Here is a 27,697-nt window from a genome sequence, read left to right as displayed (position 1 = left end):
GGAAAGGTGCAGTTAAAGCATACATAGATTTAAGTGTTCAGAGAACCGGAAAAGCACTCCAAGGTAACAAGGGTTCTGCCAAACCTACTTTTGAGAACCCCTCCCCTGACACGGGGGAGCCTCTCATGGCAAAGCGGAGTTCTTAGATAAGGATTGGCTGCATTCAGTACTATTTATTTCCATTTTAACAATCACAGAAAAAGTCTGAACAAGGAGTTCTCTCTTTCTCCGTGCCCAAGTAGGTGCATTTTCAGCAAACTTGTCAATAATACCTATACAGCAGTCATTTTTACCAAAGCTCTCCAAACAATGCGGCGATTTCGGTATGTTTCACGGGAATTAATTTGGCAGTTCAAGTGTTAGGTGCTGCATTTTATCTACCATTTCTCACTCACTATAATTATGCAGCCTTTTTTTTTTTTACAGGCTTTCCGACTGCACTTTTTTTACCAGCTCAGGTCAAAAATGTAAATTATGACAACACACACTAACAGCATTACCTTTGTTGCGAAGCAATGAACAGAACACTCCCACTTCGCCAATAACTGTACTTTTATTTTGCCAATAGTAAAATGTGTGGGTGACAAAACACCGTTTTCTTGCTTTCCAATACATTGTTTTTCCAAGAGCCCAGATTATAGCACCAATATACATATCCTTTTCACACATTTAGAAAAGCATAAAAACTTAAAACTTCAACACCGGAAAAGTATGCGTAAACAACCATGGAAAATAATAGTTGAAACACTGAACACACTGATAAGAAGGTCGTACCTTGAATATCTCTAAATCTGAATTGGCACCACAAGCACAAGTGAATTTATAATTGGTAAAAAGTAATTCGCGACTTGAGAACTACAACCAGGCATATTCATCAACTAAAGAAATAAATTTTTTTTTAGGTTTTCTTCTTTTATCATATCACGTGTGCACAGATCTGTGTACACACACATACGCACATGCACACAATATTTTGCAGGGGGTTAGTCCAAGCACCACATAATTTAAGTACCATGACATTCTGTTGCCAATTTAGTTTTTGCATCAAAATGTTGCCTTATCATTTTCTTACACTGTTGTGCCTTCAGGTGTATTGAGAAGCTGCTCCGAGAATGGAGTGCAAATTCTCAAGTGGAGCAATTGCACTGCTGGCAATCACTACAAGACTAATGCAGATCCAAGCAAATCTGCTGGTCTATTTCTTCTTTGCTTAGCTACGCTACTTTTAATTAGAGCTCAGAAATAGTCACCGTTTCCAGAACAGCTTGCAGTTAATGCCTGGCCAATTCGACTTTGGTTGCTACCTTGACTAGCCAGTTTATTCTGTCTGTACTATCTTGTTTAAATGTAGAAGTGTACAGGACAGCTTAGGTGAACACAGCATTGTTTTAAGCGTTCTTTGCCATTACTGAAGCCAATGTTTGCAAGCATACTGATAAAAACTTGCCTGAAGCAGTGAAAACATGACAACGCTCATTCTCTGAACAGCTTCACCAACAACCATCCAGTAATGGTCACAAGGCAATCGTTAGTGTTCAGACAGAACATGGTCAGTGATTAAGACATTTTGTTCGGAAACCACATCCTACATGTAAAGGCTGCAAAGTGTTTTGTCTTCGCAAGCATACACAATCACACAAACACACACATTCAAAGATTTGTACTTGTTGATCCGGAAGCTCAAGAACTGCTACCCAACCAGACAAACAGTTTGCCCAATGGATCCATTCCACTCTAAGTGAGCTCTCAGCAGGACAAAAAAGTGGGAGCAGGAAAAAATGAAGCAGAAAAAAGAAAAGGCCTGCTGGCTTTCAGGAGTGCAGGACCCGGGGCAGGCATAAGCCAGAAGCTTTTTTCAACGGACCAGGCTTGGTCCAACTTGTCCAATATTTTTTTGTGTGTTAAAAGATCTGATGCAAACCCTTCCATGAATCAGGACAAAAACAGTTTAAAGCCAAATAAAAGCTGCTGGCGCCTGCAGCACAACACACAAACACCATTCCAACACTCATAATGAAAGAAGAGTGACCAGAGGTCACTTCAAACAACACCCCTGGTGGTGACACCCCAGCGAGTGTGTCCCTGATGGCGACACCTCTGATGGCGACGCATCATAAACCTTGAGTGGTCACACTTTCAGTTATATTTAGCAGTTGCATTTTCAAGCATTTATTCATTTTTTTAAATTCTGTATTTGAAGCCAGCATCGCGTATGACCAAGCAGCTACAATGCGCAGTCTTTGTGAGGCGCAGCAACGACAATCTGACGAACAATAAAAGAATGCCAGTCAATCGGCAAAAAATTGCAAAAGCAAAAATACTGATTTGCATTCCTGGAGCATTTGACCACAAGCTGGTGATAAAAAGAGTGCTTCAGGCAGGAAAAAAAAAGTGTTGCAGAGAAGTTAGCCACTAGAATTAAAAGAAAACCACTTGAACAACACAAAGTCGACAAATGATAGGAAAAATGTTTCAAGACAAAGCCAAAATGTGAACAGGTCAATGATTGAAAGAAAGGCAGTGTGCCAATATCCAGAATCTAGTTCCAGCACCTGAAAGATTGAACACACACTATGTTAACTACGGATCCACAGGAACCTTGTATCTCTCTGATCCATAAGACCCAAGTCCATCATGTTGAAATTTGAGCACAAACTTCCTCTCACTGATAATCGTTAGGTGAACAAGCATTGTTGCAAGAGACTATGGGAACCATTAGGTGTACCAGTGCTCAAGGACAAGCATGCTATGCCTCCAGAAAGAACAATGCCATGCTCAGCTAAAATGTTTTTAGTAACAAGCAGTCTCAAGTGCATGCCACATAACATTGACAGTGCCAAGTGTTAAGTAGCTTGTTGCAATGTGATGTGCAAAAAAGCCATGACTTTCAGACAAAATGAAACCTCGCTGAATGAAACAGTGACCTTTGCCCCAAGGTTTAACAATAAAATTGCCGATGAGGGACGGACTGGCAGGACTGTTAGACCACCAAGGAACTTTGGTATCGAAGCTAGCAGTGGCATCCTTGTACCTGGGTACCATATGCCAACTGGTAGTCTAGTGGTTGGTTTGGCGCAGCACTTGAGTGGTCTGGATTCACTGGTGCATTTGGACACATCTGGTTCAAATCCACCAGCAAAGCACTCACCTTCCACCTAACTGAGCAGACAAAAGGCTGTTCTCAGCCACAGAGCAAGGAAGTGCTGCCCTGAATCAACAATCAGAGCTCACAGTAAGCCGTATTAGTACTCAGCTACCTGTGCCCTACCATTAACGGGCAAGGCTGCAGCACCCACTGCAAACCCTTTACTGGACTCAAATATGAAGCAGGGCCCTTGTCAAGCTTGTTGCATGGACTTGCCAGCACTGTACACATTTGCCTGGCAACATAAATCCCGCATGCCATGCGTGCCCGCGCAGAAAGTTGCTGCAAGGACTATCGCAAGCCTAAGAGACATGGGAATTCATTAGGGTGATAGCATCAATGTTACAAGCAGAACAAAGACACTGAAAGTACACTGTTGCAAATGTCGCATTAGCAACACTGTGCAATCAGTGAATAGTAACTCCAGATGTGATGACATTGCAATTCGACGATTAAAACATCAAAGCACTGGTTCACAGCCAAATGCTCACGACTAATGGGACTTTCTGCCAGAAGCCTAGTAGAGCGAACTGTGTCGTGAAACTGAACAGTCACTGCACTTTCCCCACTCCACTTGTGATCAAGTAGCAGTTTTGTACTGACCAAAGTTGAGACCAATGGGGTGTCAGGAACTTGACTGCTATAACATGGTCATGCCATTATTGGTTTAAGACATCCCTACTCTTATCCAAATGATATATGTCATCACCCTTCTTGGTGCTCTGTGCAAGTTGCACCTCAGTGTGGCGCACACCATGTCCCTGTTTGCCACTGGAAACAAGGCACAGGTTCCACAAAATATGCTACATCACATGAGAAATGACGAAACACATCTGCACAATAACTGTATCCAAATGTTCAGGATACTAAAAAATAAAATTAAACCCTCCCCTCAACTTTTCACGGTAAATACTGAAGATGCAACCTGTCCAGGCTATGACAATGAATCAGGCCCACCTCATAAGACTATTTTTGCCGCAATCACCAGGGCCTGTGACATTTGTGGAATCTCAACGTAGCAAACCCCTCCCCACTTCTTGACAGGCTAAAGAATGCCGCACTACCACGGCTCTACGAACTCACTGATCATGCACTTTGAAGCACACCAGCTCTGCGCCAGTTGAAAAGGAGCCGAAGAAGTGAGCACTGGGTTTGCGTCTTTCAGCCCCCTCGTCATCACAGTGCGCAGCTGCCACACCAGACTGCAGAGGCACGAGAAATGGTGTCCTCTGGTCAGGCAACACAGGTAGTCACACTCCTCCACAGGCATGAGCAGATAACAGATGCAGTGATGTCGTGCCATTGTGACCAGACTACCTGATCACGTTCAAGCTGTTGGCGAGATGGTGTCAGGCGACGAGTACTCATAGTTGCTGGCAGCACAAAGAAGTACCTTGCCCGAAGACACACTTCCACTGGTCTTTCCACCGGTCTGCACTGGGCTGCCGCATTGACCGACTTTGTCAACGCGCCACCATGCATCGCCAACAACCATTGAATCACCTCCTCTTGATGCCACCTTAGTACTGCATCACACCACTGCTGGTGTCTTGCCTCCTTGTCGAGGGCACTACATCGTAGACATCACATTAAGGACTTTGCACAATGGCTTTTCCACCGGATGAGTTCAGAAGATGCCTTTGGGGTGGCCACACAGCACAAAACCCTCTGGCACGTATGTACATATTGACAACAGGATGAGATGCAGGCATGTTAACCCCTACGCAGGAGGCCAAAAGGTTCAGTTCCTTCGATGAATGAATTTAAACATGCCTGCTACCACACATGCGCACACACATACACACGCACGCACACACAGTACAAGACAACTATCAACCCAGCTTGCACGAAAGCAAATCCTTAACACGCACATTGCACTTGATGGCGTAACACGATGTTCAATGCTAGAGAACCTAGTGCCACGCAAACATGCAAAAAAATACACAACCTTGTGAAAGACGAAACGATGAAGGAAAAAAGGGGGAGAATGGCATGGTTGAAAACAGCTAGGAGTGCATATGCGGATTAAAAACTGCCATGGTCATGAACGCAAATGTGCAATGAGAGGCCTCACTGGGAACGCTGACCCCCGCCAAGAGCCAATGATGATGATGATACATAAAGGCAGCAGCTCGAAACAAGCCAGAAAAAAAAAAAAAGAAATTAAAGGTGCTGTGTCAAAGTCCAAGACGCACTAGTATATGTGCAACGTGTCCGTGACACTCAAACAACCTTGACAGGCAACCTCAGAATGCGTCACTGGTACCCCAATATCTCGGAGCCACTTTAAAAAAAAACAGCACATACTTTTTCCTCCATGAGCAGCTAACTGAGGACTATGCAAGGCGTTCAGAGAAGTGCAAATGCTTAAGACTGCTTCTATGTGGTGATGGAGACCGATGAGCTGTGCATGACAAGTTTAAAAAGAGTGCAAACACCATATGGCATTGAAAGAGTTTCCATAATCAGCTGTCGGTGTTAACTGCTTGGAGTCTCACAGTTTCTTCAGGCAGCTCAGAGTCCTGTCTTCTCTTTATCCCTCACTCTTGGTGTTCAGTCACGACTTACAGGCCGGCAAACTAATATGCAACGCTGCGTGAAGACTAGATGCCAAAATAACGAAACTATTTCAAGGTGAAGCTAAACCAGGTGAAGAAAGTTAACCATGACAATTGCGAGCATGGCTGAAGGGGCTAGTCTGTAATTCATGACAGCTTGGAATACATCACAGTGCAACTTTTAGACAAGGACGAAGAACACCATTGCGCGGCGGTGACCAGTCTGTCTAAAAGTTGCGCTGTGTTGTATTCCTAGCAACCATGAAAAACTGCTGAGCTAGTGGTTGCATGATAAGTGAAGCCCATAATGGATAGGATGTTCGCAGAACAACAACCAGTTTAGCCCTCCTGCTTTTTCAGCAGCACTGGTAATGGCACATGCACAAAAAGATGTTGCAAGGCTATGTGCTCCAAATTTCCAAATATCACCCCAAACTGCGGATGAAATGAAAAGGAAAAACTGGCAGAGAGAAAATCCAAGTGCAAGGCTTCCCTTTTTTTTTTTAGAAAACTTCATCTATCCATCAATTTCAGTTATCACTGCAATCGCTGTCCATGCCAGTCACACTACCTGAATGCTCATTGATATTTAAATACCGATCAGTTCCAACACGAAACTGAACACAAGGCAATGATGGGCTGCAAAAGCTATGGAGCGAAACATGAGGTTTTTTTTTTCATTTGTAAACCAAACAGTCACCACGGCTATTGATGGAGAAAGAAGCGATTTTTTTTTTTTAACGCCGTATGCTGGTCTAACCTGCTTTAGTTGGTAAGTGAATGAGTTGGGGTTTCACAACACTGATACAAGCTGAGTATCCCACGAATGTAAGCTAGTAGTGAAAAGTTAAAATTAAGTAAAGAAAGGTACAGTACACATCACAAAAATTCTACACACGACACTCCACACAGTTCTTGGCTAGACAGCACACTAGTCAGACAACCCGAGCAGGCAGTTTCTCCCCTTCCAGAATCTGATTCCAAGACCCAATCTATCCCAATGCGTTACTGAACTAACATTCTGACTCCCCAAAACTGGTTCAGAATTTTCTACAGTGCTACAGTGCTTATTCCATGCTCGACCTGCCAGGAAAGAGATGCCCATCTTTTCAGTACCATAAGTACTTAACAGGATAGCACCATGAGTAATGAGAGAAGCCTAAGAGCAGTTTCAAAGCTAACCACGACAGCAAATGTCTGTACACGAATGTGTTGGTGCTGGAGAGAAAACCGCCTACATAAGCTCTTTAGTCAGTTGCTCATGGGGGCAGCTTTTCAAGGCCGGAACATGTGTCATCAATGTCTCTGTACACGTAGACTGCATATACACATTACACGCAATAAGTTGCACTGCTGTACATGTTTGTGGTCCAACAAAGCAGTTTTATACACAGGGAAGGGCACAAACACTCGCCTGCACCGCATATAAAAACTTCTGAAGTGTGATGAACATAAGAGCACATCAGAGAAGCAAGTCATCTTGACATCTGGGCTGCTCTAACACATCCCACACTCCTCAGTGCATCTGCTATTTACAAGAACGATGAAGATGGCGAGAATCTGAAAGCTAAAAACTTCAATGTAAAAGGAAAAAGAAACTGAAGGTGAGATGGTCGCAGGTGCAGTCACGCATGCCAATAGAACCTCTTCCTCTGTCAAGTTTTTCAGCTGCACTGACCATCTTGCAAATGCGACAGAAAAAAAAAGGCTTCCAAGGCTTAACAACACTTGCCTCGACTAGCTTCGGGAAGCCCGCAAACACAAGCCTCGATTTCGGGAGTCTGATGCAAGATACTGACCAACTCCTTAAAAACTTCTCAGTTTCTCAGAGCTGCTAAAAACTCAATAAAATCAATGAAAAACCAAGTAAACGCAAATATTGCAGGATGTTTCAGCCTAAGTACAGGCAGCACAGCAAGGTGCATCTGCAAGTTCCAGACAGTGCACCAAGCCCCAAACACACACACACACACACACACACATTGAAGAACAGATATGACTCACTCACAAACACACACCCTGTTTGGATCCCATAGTGTTGACTTGCACAAGTGTTGGAAAAAAAAAAGAATAGAAGAATAGCAAGTCTTGTAAGCCTATCAGTGACTCCCCCACACACACTGTTGTACCTATCGCACATTTCTTTGACCACAAGTGAACAAGTTCAGGGGCGTCGAACAAAGCAAGACGTTCCCCACCATGCAGTCTGGCTGCCAAAAACTTCAAAAACGAAATGCTGGCCAAGTCTTAGTTGACGAACCAGCACACAGCAACGACATGTCACAACCACTACCAGACCACACATTTACCACATTAGCCCGAAGTAAAGCACTGTCGGCAAGCGCACAAGGAACCTTGCAAGAATAATGCAACTGAAAAGGTGGCAGCTCTTCCAGTGGCGTTGTGCCCTCTCATGGCACAGGTTAGCAGCTTCACTCATTAATGTACAACTGCATGTGCTTGTGAAGGAAAAAAAAGGGGCATACCTAAAAACAGGTCGATGCATTTTTCACCTGCCAGGCAGCCAAAATACAGCGACACAACACCATGACCTGTTTGGCGCCCAGCCTCACAGGCAATACGCCTCTCAGGTGCAGGAGCTAATGTGCAAACTCAAATAGCACTACTGTAGAGCCACCTCCTTTTCCACCATAGAAACCTTTCACAAATCCTTCCATTTCCTTGAAAGAGAACCACACATGCACACTGCCGAAATTTGGCAGACAAGAGACCCAATAATTTTGACACATCACGTTTCTACAGAGAGCACACACTCTGCAGTGACAAAGAAAAACCTCTTCCAATCCTGTGGGAATCAGACTTCTGAGTGAACATATTGATAACAGGAGTGCAGCACTGTCTCTCAACACATCACCTGTCATTCGGAGCATCGCCACATTCAATCTTTCACATCATACAAGTGATCATTTTTGTGGGAACAATGACATGGGGCACCATGTTTAAAAGGATTAAAAGAAATTTACACATCCACTTCTCAATGCACCTGAAGAAAAGTGGTTAAAAAACCATGCCGGCATTTTCAACACATGCCTGAAGTTCAGCCAAATGCCAGCTGCAGTGCAGAGCAATGCGCTGCACACCAATCTGCGGTCACTGCTGCAGCTGCCATTTTCCTGAACTGCCTTTTTTTTTTTTTTTTCTAGCCAAGCAGCCCATGCCTCTGGTCTTCAACCAGTTGCTTCGTCACACTTTAGCATGCCACCTGTCCATGCGATTTTCAAAAAGGCTGGAGTAAATTCAAAACGTACAAGATCTGGGCAAGCTGGTGGAAGTTAACGGCCGAGACGGAAATTCCATTCCTCTCTCACTCCATCCTCTCACAAGTTACTCATGCTGTTGTTCTCTTGCCTGAAGCACCCCGACAGCTCACTCAGACAATAAAACGCACCCCGATTGTGCTGTTCTAAGGAATGCCACTTCGCATAACATTACGCAAGATCAAGAAGACAAAATGTTAGCCGCTTTTCTGCTGTGGCAACAATGAGACCTCGAGTCAGCAGCCCACGGCTGCATCATGTCCACTGCATGCAAGTGAAATCTTGTGCAGTGCCTGATCCTCGTTAACTTACTGCTCGCTTAAATTACGCCGCCGCAAAGTGGTGCTTGTAAAGAATTGCCTCAAAGCGAGATGACAAAGAAACTGGCTTAAAACCCTTGTTTCGCAACGTCAGCTCCCATTACCCTGGACAACCACGGGGTTAACAACCAATGAGCAGCAATCTCCGTGCAATGGTGAACCAAGTTAACAGGAGCATGTGGCATGCCAAATAGCGGCGACAGCAACGGGCTAAAAGAGGCATGCCTAAACTGCCTTGCTTTAAGACACAGTTTGGGTTAAGGTGCCAAATGCCACTGTATGTACATGACCTCAAACGGTGCCCTTCCGATGCAAAGAAAAAAAAAAATGACAATGAGACATACTTTGATTTACAACTCTGCTGGAGTTGCTTGCTGGCGCAACCTTACGACTCACCCTAACGAACTCGACAGTTTGGGAGTATGTACATTTTTTTTGGCATTGGGGCAGAGGAAAACCTTCTGCTTGCACAAAAACAAATGTCAAGAAAAATTAAAAGCGCTACATATCCATCACACAAAGCTGCAGCTTGTATTGAGGTAAGAGAACAGTCAATTAACTTGGTCAGCATGATCGGCACATTACATTATTTTGCCTAATGCTGTTCTCTTGCAGCACGAGTCCTTGAACACGTTATAAAGTGGCCGTTCAGTGGATGCTCCGTCCCACTTTTTCTTGCGAGTCGCTTTTGCATCTGCTTGCTACAATACAGTAAACCCTCATTATCTTGAACCCACGTTATCTTCAAATATCGCTAATATTGCTAAAACAGAAAATTTTTGTCATGCAATAGGCACTGTATTCCTTATTGCTTATTTTGAAATGCTTTCATGACAAACTCCAGATAGTACCTCAAAATCTGACCAGTGAAAACTCAATTGCCATCCCCCCAATCTCCTCAAGTTTCCCCTCTATGGATAGTGGCATAATCAGAGCAGCACCAAAGATGGCAGAGTATGCTGCCACTGCGTGTTATCAGCTCGATTGCCCTCTTATCTTTGTTGGCCATGTTTGTAACAGTACCATGTAGCCTCAAAGGGCTCTTTTTACAAAATGGTGTCTCACTGCAAAATATAGCTCTGTACAAGACTTCAATTTTTACAATACATGATTAGCACACTGAAAATTTTGGTACTTTGCTTACCTAAATATTTTCCGTTGTATTTATGACTTCTGAGTTAATGGCGATATACTGTATTGGAAAAGCTGACCGACGAGCCTCTGACAGAGACAAACCGCGTGACTTTGCCACACGGTTGTCACATGGTGACTTTGCACCCGCCCCTCCTCGTCCCAGCAGACGGGCTGAAAGACAACAAAAACGTCTCCCCACCAAAATAAGTGGTTTCCATGGCCGTCACTAGGTGCACCAGAAACAAGAAGCTCCACCAGAGTTGCAAAGAAAGAAAGAGACATGAGAACATGATGATTAAAACTTTCAACCGAAGTCGATAGCAACGCTAAACTAGCCTCACAGCTCAGGGCTGTAGTTGTTAACATTGGAAGCAGCCTTGCTGCACCACCACTTATAACAACCAGCCAGCACAGACCTTCATCATCATCACCACACAGAGGCTACGTCACAAGCGTTTGTTGCCTTCACGAGCATGTCAGATAGCAAGCAGGTGGCACAAGTTCAATGCCTCTGCAACAGTTGCTCCGCAAAGATATCTCTCGAAACACTGCTTACGATGAAGCTGCGCAGATTTGGTAGACAGCAGCTGGTGGAGGGGCAGCCGTGGGCTACACATGGACTACACAAGGGTCACACAATGTGAGTCGCTTGACAAGAGTCCAAGACCCTCACGAGCGACTCGTGGAGGATAAGCTGCTATTCCGTGCCTCAAGGTTGAATCGGGACTTGAGACTTCCGACGTACGCCTCGTGCAGCTTCACCAGAAAGCTGTCATCCGTCTGTGTAACAAGACGGGACGACAAAAAAGAAAGAGAAGGCGTATAAGTTATTGAACCACTCAAATAACACTCACTAAGCTCAAAGCCCAAGAAGAGGCCCCCTGCTTCCTCCTTTTATGTGGGTCAGTAACTGAGAAGTTGCTATTTTAGAAACATATATAGCGCAACAAGGACACCCCGAGAAAGGGATGGAAACCGATAAAATGTACAGGACAGTTACGAGTCTGCAATGAAAATGTTCAGAGTGTTAGTTGTGGTGCAAAACCGAAAAATTTCTCTGAAACATGCTCACTTCTGACGGTTTCTGTTCAGGTTAATATCCGTCATGGTACGCTCAATTCTCCTACAAGAAACATAGAATACGACCTGTATGATGAAAGAGGATTGGAGCTGTGCGCCATGACACAGTTTCGTTGTGTCCTTTACGAGAAGAAAGGCAAACTAGCGCTGGCTCCGTATGCTGCGACAATGCTTTGCGATGCCCTCTGCATGCAGCAACACAAACTAACACTGGCACTGTGCGCTGCGGCATGGTTTCATGTGCCCTCCTTGTGCAGAGATGCGAACCAATTCTAAAAATGAAAAAGATCTTCTTCAATGGGAAAAGTACCGAAAGACATCCTTACTTTGAAACAAATGCGACTCGAGATGTTGCACTATGGTGACAGTATTTAATTTCATTTAAATGCTGCTTGTATGTACACCCGGCAAATTTTTTAACAATATCGCGCACCAATCGGCCCACGTGTTTGTTTCTGGCACAGGCAAGTACGGCGCCGTAGAGCAAAGCCCTCCTTTTCATGAATCGCCGCAACCAGGATGGCGAGCCTTTGAATTGCGCCCTCGTGAGTCTAGAGGCACGCGCGATCTCTGCCGCTTTCACGCGGATGCATTCGGCAGTCACAGGCAGCGATCTTGCTGGCAGCGCAACGTTTCCTTCCTATTCTCGACACACTACGGTCTGCCCACGAAATGATGTTTTCTTCTGGTTGCTGCAAGTTGTAATACACAGCTTCTGCCTCCGCCAGTACTGAATGCTCTTTTCGGATACTCCAAATTCGCGCTGTGCCGCCAGGTTCCCGTGAGCTTCCTCGTACTCAATCGTGTATTTCTTGGAGGCGACGGTAAATTGCCGTTAGCTTCCGCTTTGCATCTACTGAAACGCAAAATGGCGGCACTGCTGCTGATGGCGATGGTGATGGAGGCTGCTGACTTCATCCACCCATTGTTGCAAGACTTCCGTATTTTTTCCGCCAATGACCGGTATATAAGACGGGGGTCGACTTTTCACCATGGTTTTTTGAAAAAAAGTTCGACCTATATTCCGGTTTTTACGGTACCTAATGCTCTAAAAGAAGAGACTAGATCAACAGCAAGATTTGCCAAACTACATCTCTAAAACAGTAGGCTTTTCTATGTGTGTTTGTGCTACATCTGCTCCCGAGAGCCAAAAAGAGCAAACTACAGTAGAATTTTTGCGACATAAATACCGTATTTACACGATTGTAAGTAGACCCTTTTTTTTTTGAAATTTAAAATTCCGAAGTGGGGGGGTCGACTTACAATCAAAACGAAACCTTGAACTGCCAATAAAAGTAAGAAAAACAATCTATCAGGGACGCTACTGCGATGTTAGAAGTTTTTGTTTGACGAAACGCCTGTGTGGTTCAACATGCCCTCAAGACGGACAGTTTCCGAGAAAGGAGCCAAGCGAATCAAGCTTCTAACGGGCAACGAGCGCTCGCGTGCACAGCCGATGGGAAGAAGCTGCCCCCTTTCATCATTTTTAAAAGAAAAAAAATTGCCGAAAGAGGAGTTTCCATGTGACGTCACCGTCCGGGCTAACGAAAAGGGTTTCATGAATGAGTCATTAATGCTGGAGTGGATCCGGCTCGTCTAGAAGCGGCGACCTGGTGCTCTCTTTGAGCAAGCGAACATGCTCGTTCTTGACTCGTTTCGAGGCCACCTCACAGCCAACGTAAAGCGGGCCCTGTGTGATGGCAAGACGGACCTCGTGGTCATCCCTGGTGGACTGACACCTGTGCTGCAGCCGCTAGATGCTGTGCTAAATAAGCCGTTTAAGACATAGTGCGCGAACTCTATAATGAACGGATGCTGGGTGACAACCCGACCACACCCACAGGCCGCCTGCGACGTCCACCACTTACGACTGTTTGTGGCTGGGTGTCGTTGGCGTGGAAATCTCTCCCCGAAGAAATGGTGCGCAAGTCCTTTAGAAAATGCAGCATAAGCAACGCGCTGGACAGCACAGAGAATGACGCCCTATGGGACGTGGGCAGCGAGAAGCACTCGTCATCCGACTCGAGTTCGGACGAATGATGACTCGGATTAACGCTTGCGCACTTCATGCCTTTCTGTGTACTGTACACCCGGCTAATTTCTTTGACGGTTTTTAACGCGTTTGTCAGGACCTAATCGTCATGCCACGAAGTGGCGAAAACAAATGAGATATGCATATGTGCATGCCGTGATGATGTGACACGTGCCGTGATGATAAGGTCCCGACAAACACGCGGGTCAGCGGGCATGCTATACTGTTAGAAAATTGGCCCGGTGTACATACGAGCAGCATTTAAATGAAAATAAATACTGTCACCATTGTGCAACCTGTTGAGTCGCATTTTTTTCAAGGTAAGGGTGTCTTTCGGTACTTTTCCCATTGAAAAAGATTTTTTTCATTTTTAGAATGGCTTAGTTGGGGGGTCGACCTATATTCCGGTCCGACCTATAGTCCGGTTTTTACGGTAAGTCGTTCTAACGTCATCGTCCAGCAAAATCTCCCACTCCACAAACAACTGCACCACGACATTGTGTGGAATAGCTTAAAATTTTGCCTTGCTGCAGCTGTCACACCGGCATCACCCATTCTGAAACAATGAACTTGTAGCCCGGCAAGAAGTTGTTTGTTTCTTCGGCGTAAGGAATGACAGACGTCTTGAATGTAGCCATGAACAAGCGCCGGACGTTACTGCCCTCAGAGCACGAACGATTGACGAAGCACAACATCAAAAACGGGAAAAACATGGCCGGAAGTCAAGCCAAATGCATCAAACAGAGCCAAAGAGAAACTGTGTGAGCAGCGTCGGCTCTTCCATCAGCTACCGAAACTCCCTGGAAGCGCTGCTGTTCCAAGTGGCATTGCCACTGCAAATGAAACAGCAGCCCTTCCATTAACTGCAGACACTCTCTTGAGTGCAGCGTGTGCAGTAAGAAAGGAAAGAAAAAAAATCATTCCGAACAAGCTCTAAGAATAGTCTAATGCTACTCTGTAAAGCTGTAGAGCAAACATAAAATTGCAACTACGCTGTGCCACCCCTCATAACTCGTTTGTCTTGGCTTTATTTATGGTGTCATGCTTTAATTTGGAATGTAAGTCGACCCCAACCACTTCGGATTTTAAATTTAAAAAGAAACCAGTCGACTTACAATCCTGCAGATACAGTACACACACACACACATGCTGCCAGCTTTTCTTGTAATGAGACAAATGATGCTTTTGCATTAAAAAAAAAAAAACAGGTATCGCTGCCATGCCACACTGGCCATTATCACTACCAAACGATAATGATGTCAATTTTTTTTTTTTTTCATGCGAACCTCTGAAGCTAGACCACTGCCGTCCATTTTCAACAAGCGACCGCAAAGCCCATAATATGCAGCCTCGATGTCATCATCAACATCACGAGCTTCGATCGAGTAGCAGCAAAGCCTTTTCAACTCACAAATTCTCCACTATCAATATGCCCTTCATTGCAGAAGAAATGCCAAGAAAGGCACAAAAAATTGAGCCATAAATTTTACCAGGGACAAAAAGTTAGATGGCATTGTCCTCAGCGTCCCTTCAACAATGGCTGTTCTGCCATTTCTTGCCAGTGGCAAGTACAACCACTCACCTGCAGCATGTGGATGAGCGCGTCCTTCAGCTGGTCCTTAGTGAGGGCACCCGCTGGGTCCCCCTGACTGCAGGGCACCGCCTCTCCATTCATGCAAGGGCCTGCAGGGCACAGAGCAGCTCAGGTACAGGTACCAAATTGGTGGTGTCTGTACAGTGCCAGTAAGTATTGCCCAAACTGGATTACACATCAAGCGAGAAAAACTGCAATTTTCATTCACCTAACATTACAATGCTATAACCGACATGTTAATGCAACGCTTAACCGGCAATGAATAACTGACAATTTTCCTTGAATGAACATGACCCTCAAAAGCACTCCACAGGCTGCCTGCCAAATAAAACGGGGATTAGTATCCAATAGCTTCATCTAAAGACTTGCCTCCCTCCACATAAATAACAAACCCTCCACCCTTTGAGTGCCATCCCCTAGTGTGCTCTGGCAAGCACTTGTGCGCATTCTTAGCGACGCCCGAGTAGCACCTTACACTCATTCCTTACAACTTCAGAGTTTACTCGGGTAAAAAAAAACGAAAAAAAAAACGGACTGCTGGTCCGGCTACCTATTGAGCATTTGTTAAAATTCAAGTTTATGCGAACTTTCGTTCCAACGTCATGCTACATTTGTCCGACTTGCAATGTATTAATATGCTGACACAGCTGCGACTACCATGCTCTTGAACGTCTATCTAGCCCATCTATAAATGCGTCAACATATCCTTTAAAAACTGAATATTATATTTTGCATCTAGTATCAGTGTATGTTTGTATGAGTAGGCAGAAACGTGTTAATGTTCAACACTGCCCCACATTTCCCTTAGACAGTGGTATTGCGCTCCTAGCATAAAATGAACATTGAAACAGAAAAAAAAACAGCACGCAAGGGGCGGGCCCTCCTGAATTACATGGTACTCAAAGTGTTGATGACATCCTGTATAAAAAGATAACGTTAACACAGCTTCTTTTAAATTAACCAACATATGCTAATGCAAATTTGAAATACCAAGGTTTCCTTTCTTTAGAAATGAGAGGACACCAGTTGTAACTTCCTACTGCAATTGAATAAGGTAAAAACAAATGCCAGCATGAAACAGACAAAGCTGAAGAGTCACATGCCCGACAACACACAAGAATTATTACAATACTCAGAAACTGCAGTTCTCAGCAGTCCTAAATTTTGATCATCCACGTTCGAAGTATGGCCAGGCATTTGAAAATAAAGTAACAAATAAATATATAAGAATAAAAATTTTGAAAACTTGAAAAGCCCCCTTGTTCGAGCTACCAACGTGATGCATTCACCGAGACTATCCACCACTGACGTATACCTCTTGTCACATTCCCCTTCAAGCACCCACTCTAATGCAAGCCCTAGTAATTTTACAGCGAAAATATATGTTTACCAAAAACAAGACGCACATACCGAGAGTTGAAGATGATGATGGTTGAGGGTTGATGGAGCTGGATGCCACTGGGGGTGTTGCACTGGCAAAGCCAGTCCAATTAGTGAAAGCCATCGGAGTCAGCAGCGGCAGATCTGAAGCAGCAGGTGCCTGGATATGTGGCACGAAAAGATTCCTCTAAAAGAGAGAGAGGGAGAGAGGAAAAGGAAATCCTGTAAACCACTAGCCATATCCATGGCAGTTTTTAAATGCAATCAGGAAATCAACCGTCCTAGCATGGTCCCACAGTGGATGCATGTTTATGCAAGTTTTGCAGTTCTGTGAATTTTTTAACATCCAACACACGAATACTGCAGATTTTGCAAGACTTGCGAACCCCAAACCTTACTTGTGACGACACAGTCGCCGTTCAGCAGCTCAAACCGAGCCCAAAACTACATGGGAGAAATTTGATAAATACCACACATTGCCGCACGTGTGTTCAGATACAAGTTGGACCCTCAATTCACAGCCGCATTAAAAAAAAAATCCTTTTCATTAACCTGCACGGTAACTTTAGGCAGAAACTTCCGTGGTCGGCATTGTTTTCCTTGAACAGAGGAAAAGGTGGTAGCTTGTGCCCATCTGCAGTGCAGCACAACAATGGCCGTGAAACGGCTGCGTGTGTTGCCAGTGGTCAGCAGGCGAACCTGGCACTCCTCTTTACTGAACATGGTACTCTTACTGGGCATGTCAAATCAGACCAGAGTCTAGTTGGCGTCGCCGATTTGACCTAGCAAGAATAAATATTTTGTCCTCGGGCCACTCACACAGCGCAGAAATGCGTGCCGTTTCTCTTTGTATGCTTCGAGCAACCTTAGGCATACGGTCATGCATCACCTTAGGCTCGGGCTGTTCTGTTTCATGAAATTCGTCCCTCATTTCATGGACACCTTGAACTCAGTGCGTCGGATGCACATATCCTCCCCAACAGTGCATGCTTTCGCTTCAATGTCGTCGTAGCAAACACTAAGGCTCCTACTTCTTTGGTCGCGAACCCAATTTCGACCCACCTCCACAACAGCATGGTATCGTCCGAATTTCAGCCCACAAAAGGAACGGCATGCACAAGCGCATTAAAAGATCCTGCTTCTTTGTTTTCTCCATTCCCTCATGCACATTACTGACACAACAAACTTCCATCTTGCGGTGACGTGTTCCGGTTCGGCCTAGAAGATTGCTTGTCGTGGCATTTTGGCGTCCATCGGGCAGACACAAACCACACATACCACTGCTAGTGACTTATCTCGGTGAAGTGAAAAGCAGTAATGGCAAAAAGGCATGCAAAAACGCATGAAAACGCTCCTGCGTGCATGCGACTTGTCGCGTGGTTTATTGTATTTACACGAGTGATTAGCGCACCTCTTATTTATTTCCCCTGTTTATATAAAAAAAATTTTACTCATATTTTAAGCTCCCTGTTGCGCCAGACCAACAAGATCCCTGCTGCGCCAGACCACCAACACGCAAGTGGGTAGGTACGCACAAGGCAGGATTATGAATATTGGCATGGCCGCGTCGCCGTGTACTTCTGGTAACCACCAGCGCAGGAATCCGAAACTGATGATGGATTTTTATGGTGCAACGGCATCTATGGCCAAAGAGCACCATGGCACAAGGTATGTTAGACTACTCATGGTGGGGTCAGAGACCCATTTTCCAAGCATTTCACCCTAAAGAAGCCGAGCACCAGGCAGGGAATTGTATCACCGGTGGGTACCCGACGGTACTGGGGATCGAACCCCGCACCTCCTGCATGAGGAATCTGAAACTACTGAACCGTTGGCTGTTCTGTTTGCCACTAGTTAGTCTGCCTGCACACGATAGTGCCATTTTATCACCTGTTATTTCTATCTGTCTCCAACTGCTGGTTTTGCACGTTTATTGCTTTAAGCTGCGCATTCAAATTTCTGTTTATTAAGCAGACTCGCTTCTGTATCATGTCTGACAACTACTACGTAATTATGTGTGCACGGGGCATGATATTCTCCGTGGCTCGGTCTAAACTACTTCTGACCCCGCACATAGGTTGATTTACGACTGCGTGTATAGGTAGACTCCAATTATAAGTCAACCCCCTCCACCTTTAGAAGGTAAGTTTTTGAAGAAAAAGAAAATGACTTATAATCGGCAATATAAGGTATACAAGGCAATATATGGCATTTACTAAGCATAGGCAAACCCTACGTGGTTATACATGGTTACATATGTCTAACGCTTCACTAAAAATAAAGAAAATGGAAAATCAGGTACCATTAGACCTTTACAGACACCTAAACCAAAAGAGGGTCGCGCTCACCTTGCATGGTTCCCTGGCAAGAGGCAGCTGGTCACTTATAGTGACCGCCGTCGGTGGGGAGTGGCGCTCGCCGTTGCTCGGGCCAAGCTCCAACATGGCGGGTGTCACCACAGAGGGCGGGCCATCCTCAGCATCAGACGGAGGGCCCAGGTTCAGTCTCTGCAGCAGGCCGTCAGCCACAACCCAGGATGACATACTGGCCTGGCAGGAGGCTGCACGGAGCCGTGGCTGCTGGCACGCCCCTTCGCTGGCCCTCACGTCTGCTAAGAGAAATGACACACCACCCAGCACCATAAGAATTCAAACTGGCTTGTTCTCCTCACATTCACATACAAACACACTGTTTTCCTTGCTACCGGCTGTTTGATGAAGACACCACTTTCAGCGAAAACCTTTTTTTAAGCCAGAAAAGGTCAGAAAAATAAAATACAGGTGCTGCTACCACTGGTCATTTTCGCAACTAAACTGAATTGCGACAAAAAGAGTTTCCTAGGCGCAGATCCCTGGGGCTATGCTATGCCGCGGTCCACTACCAAACAGCGATGACGAAGTCCTTCTCCGTACTGATGTCACAAGCTTGAATTGAATGGCAGGAAAATTTTTAAATTCTGTTTTCTCATCAAACGAGTCTTTTGCTTACAGGTAAAGATCAACAATGTCAGCAAGAGCCACAGGATAGATTTTCACCAAGAAAAAAAGCCTGGATGCAGTTTTTCTCAGTGTCCCTATAAAAGCTTTAACTATCTGCACTGGTTTACTGAAGCCACCCACCTTGGCTGCGCTGAATCCGCTCCACATGCTCCACACGGTTGTCTGGGTTGGCCAGCAGTGCCCGCAGCAGGGCCTGCTTTGCATCCTCCTCCCCTCTCACCACCTCGGGTTCCTTCTGATGGCCGGCTGCAGCAAAGAGCGACTCCACACTGAGTGGCGTCAACGGCAGCACCTCGGTGCTCGCCACAGCGGGGACGACACCATTGGTTGTCCTCAGAGGCGTCGGCTTGTGCAAGACGCTCGGAGGAGATGGTGCAATGGTGTGGCCATTGCTCATGCCCTCGGGGCGCGCGACACTTGCCATTGCCGCCGCCGTTGATGAGACAAAGGTGCGACTGCCGCGAGCCCTTGCTGGGTTTCGGTGCTGCTTGTGCCCGTTGGACGAGGCCTCGGCCTTCTTCTGCAAGGATTCAAGATACACCACAGTAACACATCAGTTGGTTTGATTATTATGAGGAAAGGTAAGGTGCACTGATGAATCATTCAGGTTGGAGACATGAGTACAGTTGCAGACAGATTTTACGGATTCAACGCGGCCCGGAAAATGGTTGGAATAATCGAACAATCCGAAATAGCAGTGAACTTAAGATGGGTATGTTAACATTTGCCCGGCAGCAAAGAAGCATTTACGGCTGTGAAAATTGAATTTAAAAACTTTTCCGGTCACTCAATTCAAATTCATGACACACACCAACAAGGACTGGTTGCCGCTGTTTTGAAGTGAATGGCGGTGTAGCATAGCCTATAGGATCTGCGCTGAGAATTCGGTGTCAATGCAAGCAATCTACTAGAAGCAAGTCACATTCTGTCGACACAGACCAACCTCAATATGTAGACAGTGTCGCTTTAAATGCTAAAAACGTTTTCACAGATCACGGAGGCTCTGCAGAGTCACATTTCCAAACCAACAGTTGAAAGAAATCTGAAGTGCAGCCACTGTCTGCCACACGTGCACACACCATGTTGTACTGGTCCTTTGCCTTGGACAAGAGGGCCACAATGTCCTTGGTGGCACCATTCTGCGGGGCACTGGGAGTGGCCAGTGAGGCCTTGTACAGACTGTCACTCTCGGAGGCGCAGCGCTGGCGGTACTTGGACCTGGAGGACATTCTGCCGGTGTTCGCTAGGCTGCACACGTGTCACCAGGTAAGCAGGGCGTGGGTCAGAGTTCAGCGCAGGGCTCTCGCCGGTCCGTCTTTACTCACCTCTGGCAAAGTCTTCCAACCCTTTCGCACTCCTCTGTGTCGTAGAACCAGATGCAATTGATGCCCACTGCACACAGTGCGAGGGTGCAGAGTGAGGGGGCATGAAAACCATGAAAAGCAGCTCAGGACACTGGTACTGCCTGCCATTTAACCCTTTCTGACACTATATACCCAACGGCACATAGTGAATCCTAGCTTCTGTTTCGAATGCAAGCTGCTGCTAGCCTTGATCTCTTTCATACAAATTCGGCGCCCTTCACATCGAAACATTTCTTCTTTATGTTAGCTAGTGAACACAGTAGGGCCACAATTAGATTTTCATGGTCCAAGATGGAGCCCGTAAATGATGTGACACTCACAGTCTGTCTTGTAGAGGAGGAATGGCGACTGTGTTTGGAACTCAACGTCTTGCGTAATCACCTCCAGAAGATTGGTCGTGCTCAGGCGGTTGATAACAAAAAGGCCATAGCTGGGAGTCTTTGACCTTCGTGCAAATAGGGAATAGCAACAGGTGCACGCACCATTAGAAAACAGAACAATGATTTTTTAGAAAAACCTTAATACTCCTTTGAGGCAATTATGAATCAACAACAGAAAGACTGCTAATATATGCAACCTAATGCACCCATGTTGAAAAAACCCAAGCTGAATGAATCCGTCAGTGCCGCTATTGTTCTGGGCAACTGTTATGAGTAAATTTGTTAAACTAGGCATTTGAGTCCACTTTCTGTAACTAGTGAGGGTTACAAAGCCCAAAGCAGAGAGCTGACTAAATCTTAATGAGAATTGTGAAAACATTTGTGTTCGTTTGGACAGAAGTACAGACTGCACTTGCAGCAACAGAAACCTCATCAAGCAGTGCAATGCAATGCAGTAGCAGTGCAAAGTTCTCATAAACGTCTCATCCACTGCATGCACGCTTTTCTGCTATTAAATAAACTCCAGCTGCTGTTCACTTTTCTCACTACCCTTGCCCCTTACAACACTGCTGTAGCTGCCCACATTCATAAACTGACCTCCTTCGTAAAGTGCACATGAAATCTAGGCTTTCACAGATGCTGTTGCATTGTGGTTGTCCCCCAGACAGTAGCTGTCGCCCTATTTTCCTATGGCACATGTGCTTTCAGCCAGTTAGGCCCACAAAAAGGCTTCTGGTGTGCATCAGCTGCCAGCAACAACAACAAAAAAATCACAAGTTTCAATATCCCCTTGAACAAGAAGAGTGAAACAAATGCCAATGGCTATGATTTTGTAGGTTGGGTGGCTGTTCTTGTCATTTTATAGTACACAGGCTAATGACAAACCAGAAACCTAGATGGGTGATAAACAAGAAAGAAAAAATGAACTCAGTTTATAAGCACACGGCAACAAAACAGGCAATATCCAAGAGTGCAGCTATTGCAAAGTTCATTTTTCTGGCAACCTTTTCAACAAAATCAGAACCGAGAAGCTGCTGAAGACTGGCCAGTGGTCTTATGCGCATTCAACCCACCCCTGCTTCCTCACAGCCACCCCCCAGTGGTGTCGTACATTTTAGACAAAAATGCCGGCCTCCTCAAGCTCTGAACGTTAATGACAATGCATGTACGTGAGAATTTTGTGAACCCATCACTCAAATGCATGTCTTACTTACCTTTACCTAGATAAGAAAATAAACATAAGCCAACAATGCTGCTGTAATTAAAACTGGACTAACAATAAGAACACAGATATGAGGGAAGCCAACAGTCACCGAAACTAAAGAAAACACAAATGAACTGTTAAGTTACTGTTCTTTTATCTGTGGCATTGATCTATGGGAAATTAGTAGTGGCTGAAAAATAACTGATTAGAAAGTCAAAGAAAACAACTGCACGCTGCCAGTGGGATCCGAACCTACGACCTTTGTATGCCACATAGGATGCTCTACTAATTGAGCTATGGCAACGGCTGACCCCTCTTCTACTTTCGGGAGTCTCAATGTTGCATGCATCCTAAACTCAAGAGTGCTCATCAGCACCTCCGAACATTACATGCTTAAAGAATGTGTTGCACAAATCATCAATCTCATAAACCTCACCATGCCACTACTGGCAGGAATGAACAAGCTCCTGACTGCCTTATGCACTTGCATCTGCATGTCTTTTTAATGAGCTCTTTCATGAACATTTGGTTTACATTGCATCAGGAATCTTAAGATGATGTTACATGATACCGGCTAATTACAAAGCTGAACATTGATGAGAAAAATACACGGCAGCTGATGAAAGACGTGCCAGTGTTTGAATTGCGCAGGTTTTCCAAGCATTACACTTTACTCACAATGGCAGTTATGATTTGCAAGTCTCCAGCCCCCCTTACGGCGACAATGCCAGAGTGGGTGGTATTCTATGTATTCAGCTGCGGAATAAATAAAAGAGGAAGGAAGAAAACGGTGCTCACCATTCAAAAACAAACAACGCCCCTTCAATTTCTGTTTTTTCCTGCATACAAAGAATGCAAGAAAAAAACTTTGAAGATGACTTGACAAAACAGGGCATCAACACTACGACAAAATCTGCAGGAAGATACATCAAAGTTTACTGTTCACTGGAAGGTCTCCTTTTCTTAGATCATATGCCAGATCCCTAAACAATTGTTTTACTCCTCAAAACACTTCCGGTACGCATAACCATGCCACGTTCTTGTTGAGTTAGATTCTGGTTTGGTTTGGTTTGGTTTATTGGGGTTTAACATCCCAAAGCGACTCAGGCTATGAGAGACGCCGTTGTAAAGGGCTCCGGGAATGTAGACCACCTGGGGTTCTTTAACATGCACTGACATCACACAGCACACGGGCCTCTAGAATTTCGCCTCCATCGAAATTCGACCACCACAGCCGGGATCGAACCCGCGTCTTTCGAGCCAACAGCCGAGCGCCATAACCACTGAGCCACCGTGGTGGTTGAGTTAGATTCTGTACACAGTAAACATGCAGGACACAAACCTATGCAAAAATTTCAAGTCTTGCCTGTGCACCATAAAAACTTCTGCACAATTATTTTCCCAGCGAAGTACCTGCCACAACAAATTCCTGCGATAATGCCAGTCCGTTACTGCTATCAGCCAGTGTAGTTAGTGATGGTTACCATTAATGTGCGATCAACATGTAATATTATTATGACAATGAATACTTAATCTCAATACCACAGCTGGAATGTTCTGACCATAAATAACTTTGATTGTGAAGTAGTCAAGAAATTATTAACGCAAACAATGAAAGTAGCAATGTTTCTAGCAAACCACAAGGTGAGAAATTTCTTTCGATATGGTCAGGAAATGTTATCAATGGGAACCACAATTTAAGCGCAATTACAAATATACTAGGGCCCCCATTGGGTATGAGCCATAAGAAATCCAGATGAAAATATTAACAATACCGAATATTTTTGCTACTTTAAAGCCGAGAAAAACAAAGGCAAATTCATTATGACAGGGAACTGTGGAAACTACAAAGCGTCCCATCAGTACTCCTATCATGCGGCGCAGCACCCTACATTCATTTCATACTCTGTATTTGTACATAGTGTATATGACCCCCTACCCCTAATCCTTTCTTACTATCACTCCCCCTTTCTTTCTCTCTCCCTGCCCTTTTACTCCCGCTAGTCCGAGCTCAGGTGCTTCAGGTTTCAATGGCAGATGCCGCGGCTAGCAACATCTTTTACTTCCATTGTTATTTTATTAATAAATATAGCCACTAACAACAACAACAGCAACAACATCGATGGATAAAAGATTTAAAAACTCCTCTGTGCAAAATACTGGCTAACACGCACTCATGTATCACACACAAAATGCCATATAATATTGACAATTGCTCAGAACAGGCAGCACCGTCTGCTGGGTGAATGGGTGAAAGAAACCACACAACTCATCCATCCAATGAGTTCAAGAGCTCTTTTGGTCGCTTGATTCTTTATGTTTAATTGGCACGGTTTATATATCAACAACCCAGGTGTAGCCAACTTGTTTACATGCACCAGAAATAGGTTAGGACTAGGCGCCTTTAACGTCCCAAAGTGACTCAGGCTACGAGGGATGCCGTAGTGAAGGGCTCCGGAAATTTCGACCACCCGGGGTTCTTTAACGTGCACTGACATCGTACAGTACACGGGCCTCTAGAATTTCACCTCCATCGAAATTCGACCGTCGCTGGCGGGATCGAACCCGCATCTTCCGGGTCAGCAGCCGAGCGCCATAACCATTGAGCCACCGCAGCGGCTAACCACCAGAAATGAAGTTATCTAAAATAAAAATTCTACAGTTCTATGTATCTGTGTCAGTGCAGCAATAATTTTGTTGAAGGTTTTCAAGCATTAGCATGCGGGGACAAGCACAAGATACGCCAACAAAGTTCCGAGAAAAATTCCCCAATGCTATTAGGTTGAGCAAATTGGCTTTGAGAAAACAGCGCCTACTGGTAGAGTTGGTAGGTTTGCATGGTGGAAGCTAGTGCACATACGGCCAGCATGTCCTGCCCGGCTTCTTTTTATGTTCGCCATCCGTTCGGCTGGCTGCTGCCAAGGCTTTGAAAGCTTCAACAAAACAACATAATCCCGTGCTAAAACTATACTCAGCACCTTAACTTAGCAACCTTACTCCTTACTCAGCAACTTAAGGCCCAAACAAGATGAAGACATGTATGACTACAACTAACACACACCCAGTAGTGAACACAACCATCTAAGCAACGATGAATTGTTGAGAGAGGGGGTGGGTGGGGTGGGGACTGTTGGCATAGCAAAAGCCGTGCACCGATACACCTTATCGGCTTAACACCTTTTGATCCCTTTGCGAAATGACAATTCACTGCCTTGCGATTGCTCATTCTGTGGCCACGGTCAACTTCAGCTAACAGTGAAACATGAGACAAATCAGCCATAAGGATTGATTCCTACGTGGTAACAATAATTACATTAAAACACAGCACCATGAACATGATGGTACAGGTCGATGGCTTCAAGATGACAGTACTTTTCGTGATTCCAGCTACTGAACCTATCGCAAAAGTCAGTCAGATGTGGTTATGATTTCCCTAGCAAATAATCTTAATGACCATAACCTTGTACCGTTATAGCATATCAAGAACCATGCATGTGAGAGCGGGCATGGAAGCCCATCCCCTCTAGGGGCTGCTCACTTTGCCTTTTTCCTCCGGCAGATGCGATATATACCTCATATCCTGTCAGCCAACATCTGCGCAGCGGTGCAAAGTTTCGACTAAGCAAACACCTATGAACTGCCACGCATCCACACCGACGAACACTTTATGTCACACGCAACGACCCAAGAATCCCGATGCAACAAGAACAAAAACTAGCAACAGTGACAACACGGGCACGCAAACGCACGCTCCACTTCTCGCCAAAACTTGACAAACTGCAACCGCTGAACAAACAGAGCGTCAAGAAAACAGCGCCATTTTCTGTCTAACACTGTCAACCGTCTACAGTGCAGCGCAAGCCAAAACAAACTCCAAGCACGCTCTCAAGGCAATGTGTCACGACAGTTGACCGATAGCCAGACTCGATCGTTTCGGAAAACAATGCCTATTTCGAGACAGCCGCATTTCTACCGCCAGTGTGCTCGAGTTAGGCATCGCCGACACGGTTTCTGAGGTGCGAATGCTCAAAAGCGAGACAATTTCGTTTTTGTCGACGGCGATATGCTGCACAATCGCGCTAGCCGAATGTTAATTTCCTTGTCTCCGAGGTACCGTTCTAGCTTTTTCTAGTTTCACGCTTTCGACAGCTGCCTAACGGCAAACACAACGTCCAACATTCTAAAATCTGCTGGATCGCTGCTATAATCGGCGTTCTAGGTTCTTGACATATACCAAACACGACAGGCCTTCGCAGGCCCGAGGTCGCGTTATGCCTACTCACCAAATGCCTTCAAATAACGAAACATTGGAACCATGCTGATCGGGAAAAATACCTCCAGCGAGAGGTTTAGCTTTACGAGAGCACAATTTAAGCACGAAACAAAGCCATCATGGAAATGTGCTTCGTGGCCACTGCACACGGACAACGACCGACCTGCAACAGCAGCGGTCGTCGGGCGAGCTATTGTTTGAGGAAAGAGCGGCCAGCCTTGGTTAGGTGGGGAAGGGAGGATAAAAGCTCGACAAGGGTGGCTCACCCAGCCGTTAGTCGCCGGGGTGAACTTGTACAGGGCTACTTGGCTCGCGCTGTCAATAATTTCGGTGACCGCAGAGTCCACTCTTTGCAGGGCAGCCAAGTTCATCCGGTTCGCAGCTGCAGTACCGGAGGACATTACTTCTCTCGCATAACTCCCTACTACACCACACGCGCCACCGCCACACTCACTCTCTCGCGCTACTGCGCTTCTGAAGCAGAAGCAGGTCGGCTGTGAGCAGTGGGACAGGCGAGGAGGATAACAGAGCTCTAAACAAGCGGTTCTCTTTCGCTCTTCGCTTCTCTCTTCTTTTTTGTTTTGTTTTTTCACAACCTAATACGCAGGTGCTACGTCACGCCCAAAACAAACAAGAGATCAAAAGCTGACAGTGTTGCCTGACACTTCAAAGTTCGCTGAAGAACGTAAACAAGTGTCCATAATCGATGTGGGCACATTTTTGCCATTTGCTATTACTTTAGTTTTCTTTGACCTTCTCGTAGCAGTTTTCTGTAGAAGTCCGAGCTGTTTGAAATACGATAACATTTAAGGTGAGCGTGCGCGTTTTGTGATTGCATTTTTATTAAACGAGGCTATTATTACTAAATTTTTTATGTTTTATTACAAAAAGCGAACAAAAAGTTTTGTTTAAACTCGTATTTGCTAAACTAAGACAATGATTGCAATGACTCAGTC

General features: G+C 45.3%; 1 protein-coding gene across 3 annotated transcripts; it reads right to left on the bottom strand.

The window, feature by feature from the left end:
* Positions 1-534: 534 nt before the first annotated feature.
* DCP1 (decapping mRNA 1) lies at positions 535-27,285 on the bottom strand. Of its 3 annotated transcripts, none has more exons than XM_077639808.1 (10): positions 27,008-27,285; positions 23,267-23,307; positions 21,205-21,329; positions 20,846-20,912; positions 20,600-20,768; positions 19,641-20,040; positions 18,870-19,129; positions 16,552-16,708; positions 15,130-15,230; positions 535-11,215 (listed from the first exon to the last, which is right to left on the bottom strand). In XM_077639808.1, the coding sequence occupies exons 1-10, from the start codon at positions 27,140-27,142 to the stop codon at positions 11,105-11,107; spliced, it is 1,566 nt and encodes a 521-aa protein (XP_077495934.1). In that variant the 5' UTR covers positions 27,143-27,285; the 3' UTR covers positions 535-11,104. The 3 variants fall into 3 exon arrangements, with proteins under 3 accessions (XP_077495934.1, XP_077495933.1, XP_077495932.1); XM_077639807.1 differs by having other exon boundaries at positions 1,658-11,215; positions 21,205-21,322; positions 27,008-27,082; XM_077639806.1 differs by lacking the exon at positions 27,008-27,285 and adding an exon at positions 26,752-26,887 and having other exon boundaries at positions 1,658-11,215; positions 21,205-21,322.
* Between the last annotated feature and the right edge of the window lie 412 nt (positions 27,286-27,697).

The sequence above is a fragment of the Amblyomma americanum genome, chromosome 10 (genome assembly GCF_052857255.1).
Source record: "Amblyomma americanum isolate KBUSLIRL-KWMA chromosome 10, ASM5285725v1, whole genome shotgun sequence".
NCBI lineage: Eukaryota > Metazoa > Arthropoda > Arachnida > Ixodida > Ixodidae > Amblyomma > Amblyomma americanum.
The sequence above is the reverse complement of the archived record's forward strand: the minus strand, read 5'-3'. Positions and strand labels throughout refer to the sequence as shown.